Source organism: Protopterus annectens, chromosome 3.part0 (assembly GCF_019279795.1).
Source record: "Protopterus annectens isolate FY-2018-M chromosome 3.part0, PAN1.0, whole genome shotgun sequence".
Classification (NCBI taxonomy): domain Eukaryota; kingdom Metazoa; phylum Chordata; order Ceratodontiformes; family Protopteridae; genus Protopterus; species Protopterus annectens.
Window position 1 is genome coordinate 638,325,916 of NC_056731.1, and position 13,682 is coordinate 638,339,597.

Here is a 13,682-nt window from a genome sequence, read left to right on the forward strand (position 1 = left end):
ATTTAAGTGAAAGAGAGGATTATCTCTACTGTATATATCCTTGTCAGAGAATTCTCTTGTAGACAAACTGATACTTCAAGAATGTGACTGTGACTTGAAGGTATTATACAGTGAGACCTACAATGATATGTCTCAGATTTAAAGAACCATTTATATTTTGCCACTGTTAATAAATCAGGATTATAACGTAAGTAGTCTTAACCATCTGTAATCACAACATATTTGCGTCTTGCTCCAGTATTCAATCAGAACTCAAGGGTGAAAAAGTTGAGAACCCTAAGCATTTTCACAGAGGGCAGGTAGTTTAGTGCTTTAATGAATAATGCCATGTAGTTAATTTCTTTTACTTACTAGTCCTGTTTGCCATACAATCTTCAGTGTGATTTTGCATCTGCAAATCTTCGATTGGCCTTTTATCGTTCTATGGAAACTACTGGACAGGAAAGAAGGAATGCCATTGCTGCATCTCAAGACAAGCTGTGAGTATATATATATATATATATGAACATTTATTTCTTCTGCAGCTGTTGCAAGTGAGAAACTACATTTATAGTATACATAAACCAAGTAAGTGCTGGAGTACGTTATTTTTTTATTTATTTTTTTTTTTTTAGATGCATTCTTCTGCTGAGTCATTTTGCAGTTCATTGATTTTACTTTCTGCTGAAGATGGTTGTTTTTTTCTAACACTGCCAGTTATAATTAATTGATCTTGTTAAGGTTCATTTATTAATGTGATGTAAGCATGTGAGACAACAAAAGACTTAGCTAACCAAAGTTTTACTGCATCAAAGCTTTAAAACATGCACTTTCATATTACTTGTATAATACAAGGAAAAGCTCTTGTGCTTTATTCTAAGTAGCCTTAAAGGTTGGTGATGTAAAAGTGAGTGCCTTGATTAAAATAAAAAAAGTACATAGTTGTGATTTTTGTAGTACTGTAATTGTAATGCACTGCCCTACTCCCAAGACTCATACTGAGTATAAAGGTGTACACCGCAGATGTGTTCCAGTCAGTCACACATGTATACTTTTGTTGTTTCTGTGGTCATACTTAATAATTCTAAACTATGGTTGTAAAGACTACATAGGCAGTAATAATAATGCATGATCTTTATGGTAAAGATCATTGCTGCCTTGCTTTCGATGAGATAGAGGAAGTAGACACAGGTAAGTTTGTCAATCTGCCCTTCCAGACTCCCACAGAATTGTGGACAATACCCCACGTGATGCTCTGCTCCTCACACTAGATAAATCAGATGTGAAGCTATGTAAAAAGTATGCCTTTCATTTCTGTTAACCAGATCAAAACATTTGATGTGATGATGTCCTATCTCGCCTTCATTCTTAGCAGGTTGGGTTCGGAACCAGTCCTCGGTTCCGACTCGGCCTTATACAAAAGCTTGAGTTCTTCCATTAGCTTGTGGCTAAAACCCCATGCCATTATGCACTAGGAGAGTTCCCCCAGATCTCGTTTGCCTCTAAACAAGATCGAGTGCTTTTCCTACTGGCTCTAAGTAGACTTTTCCTCTACATATTTTCAAAAAATTGTTAGCTTTTCACACTGTTTTATTCTAGTTAATATTTACTAAGTTAATTATTGTGTGCTTTATTATTGTTATTGCTGTTGGCCATCATTTTTCCTGTAAGGCCTTTCTTCCCCGATCCCGGCTTTAAACTTAATTCTGAAAAGCCCATTTTAATTGGAGGGCTTTCCTCCCCTTTTCCTAATTTCCTTCTTTAACTACATAGGCTGGTTCATTTAAATTGGAGAACTGCCTTAGCCCGTTTGACTTAGAGGGCTATTCCCTTTGTTTTCCTCAAATTCCTCAAGGCTAGCCCGTTTAAATTAGAGGGCCTTTCCCTTGGTGTTTTTGGTGTGATTATTGTTGTGCTTACTGTAAAAAAAAGAAAGAAAACTGGTAGTAGTAGAATTTATATAGTCATATTGTCTATAGGTTGTTAGCTGTTTTCCTGCTGATTAATAACGTCTTCAAAAGATCCTAAGGAAGCTAAACCCTCCGGGTTTAAAAAATATGCCAAGTGTAATCAAAAAATGTCTGTTACTGATGGACATACTTGTATTTACTGTCTTGTAACGGTTCACCTTCAAGAGTCTTCTGCCATCTGCCACACTTTTAGTCACTGAGTATTATTGGAAAGTAAGAACAAACTACTCATTCTGAGAGGCTTGTTGAAGTCCCCTTTTTCTGAAGCAATCAAAGAAGGTCAGGGTCCTCCAAAGTTGGGCCAATCCCCTTCCTCAAAGTCAGACAAGTTGGGGAAAAGGTCCTCATCTTCAAATGCTCATTCGGAACCATCTAAAAAATTACCAAAAGTTTCATCTTGGGACCCGAAGGCTGTTGGGCCCGAGAAGCCTTCTACCTCGGCTCCTTCAATTTTGGTGCTGTTGGAATTTCATTTGCGGATCCGGTCCCCGAGTTGGAACCATATCACCCACTCTAAGGTCTCCATTGTTACAGTCCTCCAAATCTCCTGCTCCCTTCACTCGATCTGCAAGGAGCCTGTCCAGTGATGTGGATCGTGTGGTGCAGAAACTGTTAAGGACACCAGTGCTCACCAACCTGTTGTCGGATCCAACCCAGAGGGCTTCAGAACCGACCAAACCTACCCCCTTCACTGTCGATTCCTCCTGCGATCCGATCTCTTACCTTGGGGCCAAAATGTCCAAAACTGATTGTAGTGGAACCATCGAAACTGAGACCTAGCACAGATCTCCGGGTCCGATTATTGCTGTGACATCCTCTGTTCCATCCGAACTCAAGGAGTCTAGCCGGGTCCAGGGAGGGGAGTCGGCTCGGAGAGTTGTCTGATCTGAACTTGCCTGTAGGGGCATCAGCTCGGGTGAGCTCGGCTCCTACCTCAGCCTCGGAGCCAATCCCCTTGGCTCTGGGGATTCCCTCTGGTTCTTTGGAGCCAGGAGTTTCCTTGGACCAGGGGTGGGGGGCCTTCGAGGTGATGAGGAGCATGCTGTCTCCATACAGGTCCACTCTCGGGTCGGGATATTCTTCCCCCAAAGGCACTGGTGTCTGTCTCAGTACCACTTGATCCACAGAGACACAGAGACCCTAGGTCTCAGGAGGTGATGCCCTCTCTTCCAAAACTTCTCCAAAATACCCTTTTGAGGAGGTCCCTTTGAAGAGGCTATGTAAGACTAAGCATTTAGACTCCCCAGAGGAATCACATCACATTGGATACAGACCATGATGATTCGGAAGTGTCCCCATGGTTGCCCACTGATGATGTCTCCTTCACAGACATCCTAGAAATACTGAAACAGAGGGGCGGCTGGAAGTCCATCAACCCTTCTGAAGAGGAGTCTGTATACCTAAAATTCAACAAACTGATAATTTAGTTTGTTGAAAGGCATGGGAGTCTTCAGATTCAGTGGAACCTGTTTCTCGGGGGCCAAACAAATTCATCACATCACCAACAGATAAACATTTTCTAACCAAAGGAGTCCCAGTAGATGCTGTGGTGGTGGTGGCAGCAGCGGCTGCTACTAAAAAGGAACTCTCGGTGACATCCTCTTCTGTCTATCCACCAAACAAAAAGTCTCATACGATGGCCAGATAAGGAAAGTGTATCTTTTTTCCAACGGTTTTTCAGCGTAGATCGTTGACTTTATCTGACTCACTTTACTAGACTTCAGAGAGATGATCTGAAAGAGCTAGGAGATGCCCTACAAGGTTCATTAGCTGAAGGGGTATTAGAGAAGGTTTCCTCTCAGCTCTCCACCTTAAATTCAGTGGTCAACTTCATGAGGCTCATTTCTTATGCAGCGGATGGAGCGAGCAGGGCAGCAGGTTCAGGAATTTCCCTAAGGAGACATTCCTGGATGCGCTTGTGTGACTTTGCGGACCCCTTTAGATCTTCTTTTGTGAAAAACCCTTTCGATAGCTCATCCTTGTTCGGGCCAAAAGTCAAAGACACATTAACCAGGTGTGAATAAGAAGGAAAGACTCTCTCTGCCCTAGGACTCTGTTTTTCCCCTACCTACCAGACCTTATCCAAAGGATCAGAAAGGAGGAAAATTGTGTTTTTTTTAAAAGTGCTAATGGAAGATGCCGATCACACGGCAAAGGGGGGGTCCGCAAAACCAGGGCGGCAAGGAATCTTTCCTTGGTTAGCCTTTTCAGCTCTCCTGAAAGGAGGCCTGCATGTCCATCTCTGGAGTCAGTAGGGGGCCACTTAACTTTGTACCCAGAAGCCTGGCTAACAGTAACAAAAGACAAGTGGGTACAAAGCGTAGAATCCAGAGGTTACTCCATACCCTTTTCTTTCCCTGTCCCAAACATAAAAAACATCCTGGACATTCCACCCAGTCAAAGGGAACAGGCAACCCTAGAAATACAAAAGTTGCTAGACAAAAGAGTCATCCAAACATTCCTCACAGACCAAATAGAATCCAGAACTTACTCAAGGTTCTTTTTAGTTCCAAAGAAAATGGGACTGGAGACCCATCTTGGATCTCAGCAAATTAAACAAATCAGTAAGAAAGTCAAAGTTCCGGATGATAACTCTGCAGTCAATACTCCCTTTTCTGGGACAAGATTATTGGATGTGCTCTACAGGCCTCCAGGATGTGTACTACCACATAAAAATGGACAGGTGATCATCCAGGAGTCATTTTCCTCTTTTGGCTGGGAGCTAGTCACTACCAGTTCCAAGCTCTACCCTTTGGCCTCACTATAGCCCCCAGAGTGTTCACCAAGTGTATGGCAGTAGTAGCAGCCACTTGAAATGCCTAGGATTCCGAGTGTTTCCGTACCTAGATGATTGGCTCCTAACTGCCACCATCAAGCATGTACTATCGAAAGTGAGAGACACCACCTTGCATCTTTGCTGTCACCTAGGAATCACAATAAATTACAAAAAATCTGCCTTGTTGCCATCTCAGCATAGTGTTTTTATAGGAGCAGATCTAGATACAATAAAAATTATGGCAAAACGTCCCTTGGAAAGGGTTCAAGTCCTATGACATCAGGTCCTAAACCTACTTTCCAAGAAAAAAGTACAAACAAGAACAGTCATGAAAGTCTTGGGAACCATGGCAGCAGCATTAACCCTGATTCCATTAGCACATTTGCACATGAGAATTCTACAGTGGCTACTGTTCACTCAGTGGTCCATGTAAGAACTACCCATGTCGCACCAAATTGTTATAACTGAGTCTTGCAAGAAAGACCTTCTTTGGTGGCTTTACTCCACTCGTGACAATAGGTCAACCTGTTCTTCCCCAGCCATTAGCCCCAGTGACCACGGACACTTCCCAGATTGGGGGGGGGGGGCATTATTTGGAAAGGACAGTCCAGGACACTTGGTAGGATCACGAGGCCCATTTGCACATCAGTGTCCTAGAGATGAGAGTGGTGCTTTTAGCATTGCAAGAATTCCAGGACTCTCTTCCTCTAGGAACTATTGCAATAGAGACAGACATGTCAGTTGTGTGGTACATGTTACCAGGTCCAAGGATGTTAGTTGTTCAAAGATACTTGATCAGTCTCCAGACCTGTTTTCTGTTATGGCCAAGGCCTCTGGTACAGCCCCTTTGGAGGTTTCCACACCACCAGCATTTCACATGCCACTCCAGAATGAATAACCTTTGGACTTAACAGGAGAGTATGAATGGGCTGTCTGCCCTGCAACCCCATCTGGTAATCAGGTTAGGGGTGGTTGGTTTGCCCTTGCTTATTGTGGAGGAAAATGTCCACACCCTTGCAGTGGAAGCAAGCCTGTATGTAGTGGTGTGGCCTTTGCCAGATGTTGGAACCCATGGACATTTCATCCTCATGGCTACTAAGACCTCTACAGATGCCCAAAGACAATAGGATCCATTCTCAGACCTGGACATTTGCCAAGCCATATTTGCTCCTTAATGGGTCCCCAGTCTATGCCTGACCCCCTCACCAGATCGGAACAAACTAAAACAGAGTGTTCTCCAGTTCCTCCCGTGTTTGTAGCCCAATCTAAATCAATAGTTAGTAAAGAATTAAACCCTCCAGGACTGGGAGGCAGACCTTACCTATGAGAGGAACTGCTCCTCAGATTCAAAAGATGAGGACACAGATAGTAAGGATACACTGGCCTCTCCTTCCCCATTCATAGGGTTTTTCCTTTGGAGAAACCCTCTCTTTGAAAATATAGCATTTACTTGAAGAAACCTAACTAACTTTGAGGTCTCTTCCCTCAAAAAAGAGCCATGCAGCTTTTGGGAGTTGTGGCTCCAAAACCTTGGCTTTACTGCCAATCCGGGAAGACCTTCAGGATGTGTTTACAAACAGCCTAGAGTGAAGAATCCCAACCCTTTGCCCCAAGAAGCCTGACTGTTTCTACGGAGTGCAAGCTCCTCATAACTTTTTGTATAAAACCTCGTAGCCGATTAAAATATAATGTCCCTGGGATTAGGAATGACTGCAGGCCATAAAGTAATCCTTAATAATAAGGAGAGTTGGTTACTTGATATGGTAAACAGGTGTTTGCATTAACAACCTTGGCTTCTAGGGCTGTCATCTTCCAGGCCAAAAACATTATGCCCTGGCCCAGTAATCAAGGAGCCTCAATCCTCACCACTAACACCAGAGAGGGCGTCTCGTATGAGAGGAAAGGATAACAAGTACACACAGTAAAGTGCAGTTTCCCTTAAGAGCACACAGAGGTCACAGTCAGTCTGGGGCTAGTCGCTCCCTTGCTCCCCAGGTCACCAATAAGACTCCCCACTGGCACAGCTATAGGGTCCAGATCTCAACCTAGTGAGCAATCTAAAATCTCCAGCACCCTCTCTGTTCAGCCAGTGCTTCGTGTCCCTGCCCAAGTAGCTGACGCACACACACTTTGAGGTAAGAGTTTACACAACCACACATACACTTCTGGGGAAGGCTGGCACAGGTTCTCCAGCTGTGCCCCTTTTTCCCCATACTATACAGTAGTACCAGCTGCCACCACCCACTAATAATTATCAGCTACTCAAAGGCCCTTAAAAGGGTGTCCAATTATTACTGTGCAATATTATTATCCATTAGGTTAGTGTGACTACAGTCAAGGCTTATTAGAGTGGCTATGTGCAGTTTTACCAAAGGCATACAAGTACTCTAAAGAGCCTAAATTATCTCTACACAAACCAGCCAGTGAAGAGGTGTTAAAATATATAATAATAAATAATTAAAACCACAAGACAATACTTTCTACTATACAGTGCTAGTCAAAAGTTCAGCGATCACACAGAAATACTTAAATCAGTAGTACAGTTTTGACATCACAGAAAAACACTTAGTCTAATCTTTTCTAATTCCTAGCTACTTCCAGGAGAAAACACGGTTCTAACATACTACTTACATAAATAGAGCATAAGGCAGTGCTAAGTTGGATGCCCAGACAAAAATGCTTAATAATCTCTGGTTCTCACTTTTTAAATTGAAACTGCAGTCCTGCTAAACATTACATCATCTTTTATACTTTCCTGGTGTTCCCAGGCTGACAGAAACTGCATTTACATTCTTTTACACTTAGAGCAGTAAAGGACATTCCACATGTAAATTTTGGTCATTAACTTTAGCCTTAACACAATAGGCAGGATGCTTACTCCAGACTCATCGACTCCAAATTCTAACTTCAAAGGAACAGACATAAAGTAATTTTAATTTCAAAGGACCAACAAGAAATGCTTGACTTAGCTTCCTTTACAGCAGAGGGCAATGTTGCCACATTGTTTTAAGTTCAACAAGCCCGTGATTCACATTCATATTTACAAATGATAGAATTATGTATAAAACTCTATCTGGCAGCCTTCACCCTTCTTTAAAGTCTTCACATTTCCCACCCCCACCCCCGGAGAACTCAAGCTAGTTTTTCAAGTGACCCTTGAGAAATGCCACTTGAGAGGGTTAGGTCTATCTGAGTGTACCTCACCCCATTCCCTGTCTTGAGAGCCCATCTGCAATGGCATTGCTACTCCCACTGTGGTGCTGCACTGACATATCATATGCTTGCAACCCCAGGCTCCATCTTAGCAACTTTGCATTTTGCCTACTGGCTCTGTTTAACCATGTTAGAGGGTTATCTGTCAGAACAGTGAATTGCCTTCCATACATATAAGGCTGAAGTTTCTGCAGTGCCCACACTATGGCTAGACATTCCTTTTCTACAGCTTGCATAGCATTCCTCTCTGGGTTGGAGCCTGTGACTAAGATAAACCACTAGGTGCTCTTCCCCCTCTGAAGAGATCTGGCAAGTACAGCTCCCACCCCGTGATTGAAGCATCCACCTGTACAACAAATGTGTTGCTGTAGTCTGGACTGGCTAACACAGGGGGTCCACCCAAAGCTTCTGGAATGCCTGCTCACATGCACTACCTTATCTGACCTGTTCTTCCTTGTCAGGTCTGTGAGGGGAGCACCTGTGGTACTATAACTGGGGACGAACTTTCTGTAGTACCCTGCTGTCCCTAGAAATGCCCTCACCTGCTTTTTAGTAACAGGTGCAGGCTATGCCAGAATGGCTTCCACTTTGGCAGGGCCTGGCCTTATCTTACCACTCCCCAATCTATGTCCTAGGTAGGAGACCTCTGCCATACCCACCTGACATTTGCTCGGCTTAATGGTCAACCCTGCCCTCTGTAGTCTGCCCAGCATCTCGCTGACATGCTGAAGGTGCTCTTGCCAGGAATAGCTGTAGATAGCAATATCATCTATGTAAGCCAGGGCAAACCCTCCTTCTCCTGCTAGGATATGATCTACCAGCCTCTGGAAAGTCGCTGGGGCATTTCTCATCCCAAAGGGCATCTTTGTGAACTCATACAAGCCGAAAGGAGTCACGAAGGCTGACTTCTCTCTAACACTGGGAGTCAAGGGCACCTGCCAGTAACCCTTGGTAATATCAATGGTTGTAAGATATTTAGCCCCACCCAGCTGCTCTAGGATCTCCTCTGTCCTAGGCATGGGATAAGCATCAGACTGTGTGTGACTAATTTCCTGTAGTCCACGCAGAACCTGGTGCTCCCATCCTTCTTTGGCACCGGCACCACTGGGAAGGCCCAGGGACTGTTGGACTCTTGAATCACCCCTAGTTCCAACATCTCCTGTACCTTCTTCCTCAGGGTCTGTTTGACATTCTCAAGCACCCTATAAGAGGCCTGCCTAATAGGCCTTTGGGGTCCTGTATCCACCTGGTGCTGCACTATGCGGGTGCACCCCGGTTTCCCAGTGAACATGTCCCCAAATTCTTGCAACACTGCTTGGATTTCTTGAACCTTGGTAGGAGATAACTGCTGGGACATTGCTACCCCTTCCACTGAGGTGTCAGCACGAGCCTCACTGAGGAGATCAGTCCCCAGATCTCCCTCAGACTCCTCCTGCAATCCACTGCAAATGCTCAGCACAAGGGCCTCCCTATCATGGTAAGGTTTCATCATGTTAACATGGTGCAATTTGTCCCCCTGCCGTCTGCCTTAGCAGTTCCACCATGTAGTTAACATCCCTTACCTTTCTTACCACCTTGTAGGGTCCCTTCCAAGCTGCTTGCAGCTTGTTGTGTCTTGACAGGACTGAGAACCATTATCTGCTGCCCACAGCATACTGTCTAGCTCGAGCATTCCTGTCATACCACACCTTTTTCTGTTGCTGGGCTTCTGCCAGGTTCGCCTGGGCCAAGCCCATGAGTTCCCTGAGCCTTGTCCTGAGGTTTAGGACGTATGCCACAACAGACCCCTTGTGAGACTCGCACTCACCTTCCCACTCCTCTCGAATTAAATCTAGAGGTCCCCTCACCCTATACCCATACAGCAACTCAAAGGGTGAAAAACCTGTGGGTTCCTGAGGAGCCTCTCTGTAAGCAAACAACAGATAGGGCAGATATTTGTCCCACTCCCTCTTAAACTCATCTGCAAATGCCCGTAGCATGGACTTGATTGTAGAGTTTAACCTCTCAACAAGACCATTAGTTTGAGGATGGTAGGGGGTGGTCTTCATGTGCTTCACCCCACAGGACGTCCACAGACAAGCCAGCAGGTCTGACATGAAATTGGCGCCTCTGTCAGTCAGTATTTCTTTTGGGAAACCTGCCCTGCTGAAAATGTCTAACAAAGCATTTGCCACCTTCTCAGCCTCAATGGAGGACAAAGCCACTGCCTCAGGGTAACGTGTAGCATAATCCACTACTACTATGATATACTTTTTCCCTGTGTAACTTGGGGTACTCAGAGGGCCCACAATATCCATAGCTACCCTCTGAAATGGCTCCTCAGTCACAGTCAAAGGCATCAAAGGAGCTCTCACCTTGTCTCCTGCCTTGCCTACCTTTTTGCACTGTTCACAGGTCCTGCAGTACCCTGTTGCATCTCTGGAAATTCCAGGCCAATAGAAGTTCTGCATAATATGCCTATTTGTACGTTTTGTACCCATATGACTTGCAAAGGGAATATCATGGGCTATGGCTAGAAGCACCAGACGGTATGCTCTAGACACTACCAACTGCTGTACTCTCTCACCTTCTAGCCCTCCCTCAGGGGTCCACTCTTTGTATAGTAACCCTTTGTCCCAGTATACAGGTTTCCCGCTCTCCTTGAGAATCAGGTGCCTCCTAGCTGCCTTCCTCAGGCCTTGCAATGTAGGGTCTGAGAGCTGAGCCTGTCTCATCTCTCTCCTTGTAACCCTTCCCAGCTCCCCTTTCATAGGAAGTCTGGCATACACTGACAGTGGTGCATCACTGTCAGCCTGGGTACTACTACTCACCTCTTACCTTTGCAGTCACTCTGTCCAAGGGACCATCAGTACCCACAAGCAGCTGTGGCTCACCTTCAGACTCACTGCTACAGCGTAGCTCACTCACTGAAGCAACCACCTTACCAGTCCTGGCTGCAGGTATGCAGTCTGTCTGGGTCTCCCCCAGGCTACCAGACCCACCTGCTTGTCTCCTAGCCTGACCGCGTGTAACTGCATAAGCACATGGTACTGCCTCATCCAAATCCTTCCCTATCAGGACATCTGCAGGATGGTACTTAGGTACCCCTGTTGTCTCAAGACAACCTACTATTGGCATTTTGTCTTTCCCACTTACTGGCTCCCTCAGCTTTTGTTCCCCACCTTGCCTCAGTGGACACCTATATGCCACATGGCCCCACTGGTTGCATTCAAAACATTTAACCCTAGATCTTGGACATGTACCTGGACTAGTGGCTTCCCCTTCTACTGGCAGATTCTGTTGTGGCAGTCTGTGCTGCCCACCATGGGTTCCTTTAGACCCATGACCAGTACTGGGAGACCCTTTCTTGTGCAGGGCTGCCCTGCTTGCCAGGTATAGGTATCCCTCCTTCCCCAACTCATCTGAAGTAGCACATTGTCCATCAGCTAACCAGATCCTCATGTCCTCAGGCAAAGTGCTAAGGGCTTGTTCCCTCATCAAAAGGTCTGCCAGCCCTTCAAAAGTGGTGACCTGTCATCCACTCACCCACCTATGGAAATAAGTGTTCAATTCAGCAACATATTCACACACACTTTCATCTGCCTTGTGTCTATGCTCACAAAACTTTTTCCTATATGTTTCAGGTGTTAGCTTAAACAGTTCTAAAAGCCATTTCTTTACAGCAGTATAATCAAAACATGCAACGTCAGGCATTTTAGATAATGCAGTTACAGCTTTACCATGGGGTAAGGGGGTCAGGAACCATACCCAGAGCCCATGGTCAACTTCATACTGTTTACCTACCCTCTCAAACATATGAGTGAAACTATCAAAATTATCCCCCTCTTAAAACTGCAGAAGAAATTTACTGACCTTTTGTGCTTCTGGGGTCCAGTTACTCCCTTCTCTATTACCTCCATGACTCTGGCAAAGAGTTAGCATCTCCTTCTCATGCTGCCTTTGTTTTTTCTTTTCCTCAGCTTCCATACATAACAGTTTCTTGTTCTCTTCAGCCTGTAAGACTCCTCAGTCTTTCAGCTGCTTCTGCTTCCAAACCCCTGGCCTCCAGCTCCAGTCTCTTTAGCTCCAGCTGGATTTTTAAGTCCACTGCAGAAAGGTTGAGCTGTCCATTTTCTGAGGGAATTATATCTCCATTGCCAGTCTGATTGTCCTCCTGGTTGCTGTTTTCTGATGCAGCTGTAACCAAGGCTGCAATCAGGTCTGCCTTTGTCAGGTTTCCATGCACCAGTCCCCTTGCCTGGCACATCTCTGCCAGCTGGCTCCTTGTCAGCTTTCCGTACTCCTCTGCTGACATGCTGCCTGCTCACCCTGACTAACTAAGCTAACAAAAGAAATAAAACAATTGTGATCTGAACTCTGAGTATTCACTGTGTGGTTGTTTTATAGTACAAAAACACCTTCAAAGCTCACTGTACACAAGCTACAAGATTCACTCTACCCACACCACTACAAGCCAATTTGTATTTGCCAACTAATTAATATGTGATGTGGATATCCCACCACTGCCAAACACAAATGTGAGGATATCCCAACCACTTTCACCAATTAATATGTGACGCAAGTGCCCTGGCCCAGCAATCAAGGAGCCTCAATCCTCACCACTAACACCAGTGAGGGCATCTCGTATGAGAGGAAAGGATAACAAATGCACACAGTAAAGTGCAATTTCCCTTAAGAGCGCACAGAGATAACAGTCAGTCCGGGGCTGGTCGCTCCCTTGCTCCCCAGGTCCCCAATAAGACTCCCCACTCGCACAGCTATAGGGTCCAGATCTCAGCCTAGTGGGCAAGCTAACATCTCCAGCACCCTGTCTGTCCAACCAGTGCTTTGTGTCACTGCCCAAGTAGCTGACACACACACGCTTTGAGATAAGAGTTTACACAACCACACAGACACTTCTGGGGAAGGCTGGCACAGGTTCTCCAGCTGTGCCCCTTTTCCCCAGACTATACGCTAGTACAGCTGCCACCACCCACTAATAATTATCAGCTACTCAAAAGCCCTTAAAAGGGTGTCCAATTATTACTGTGCAATATTATTATCCAATTGGTAAGTGTGACTACAGTTGAGGCTTATTAGAGTGGCTATGTACAGTTTTACCAAAGGCATACAAGTACTCTAAAGAGCTTAAATTATCTCTACACAAACCACCCACAGTTAAAAGGTTTTAAAATATTTAGTAATAAATAATTAAAACCACAAGACTACTTTCTACTATACAGTGCTAGTCAAAGGTTCAGAGGTCACAGAAATACTTAAAATAAATCAGTAATACAGTTCTGACATCATAGAAAAAACACTTAGTCTAATCTTTTCTAATTCCTAGCTACTTCTAGGAGAAAACACAGTTCTAACATACTACTTACATAAAGAGCGAGCATAAGGTAGTGCTGAGTTGGATGTCCAGACATAAATGCTTAATAATCTCTGGTTCTCACTTTTTAAATTGAAACTGCAGTCCTGCTAAACATTACATCATCTTTTACATTTTCCTGATGTTCCCAGGCTGACAGAAACTGCATTTACATTCTTTTAAACTTAGAGCAATAAAGGACATTCCATATGTAAATTTTGGTCATTAACTTTAGCCTTAACACAATAGGCAGGATGCTTACTCCAGACTCATTGACTCCAAATTCTAACTTCAAAGGAACAGACTAAAAAGTAATTTTAATTTCAAAGAACCAACAAGAAATGCTCGACTTAGCTTCCTTTACAACAGAGGGCAATGTTGCCACATTGTT

The 13,682-nt window shown here is 44.6% G+C and overlaps 1 protein-coding gene across 2 annotated transcripts in view; it reads left to right on the forward strand.

Moving 5' to 3' along the window:
* The first annotated feature begins 359 nt into the window (after window positions 1-359).
* Window positions 360-13,682, forward strand: part of LOC122796503 — a 298,129-nt gene continuing 284,806 nt past the window's right edge. For both annotated transcript variants that reach the window (XM_044065035.1, XM_044065036.1), the window contains exon 1: window positions 360-479. In XM_044065035.1, coding sequence (XP_043920970.1) covers window positions 424-479 — 56 coding nt within the window. In that variant the 5' untranslated portion in view covers window positions 360-423. The remainder of the gene's footprint in view (window positions 480-13,682) is intronic.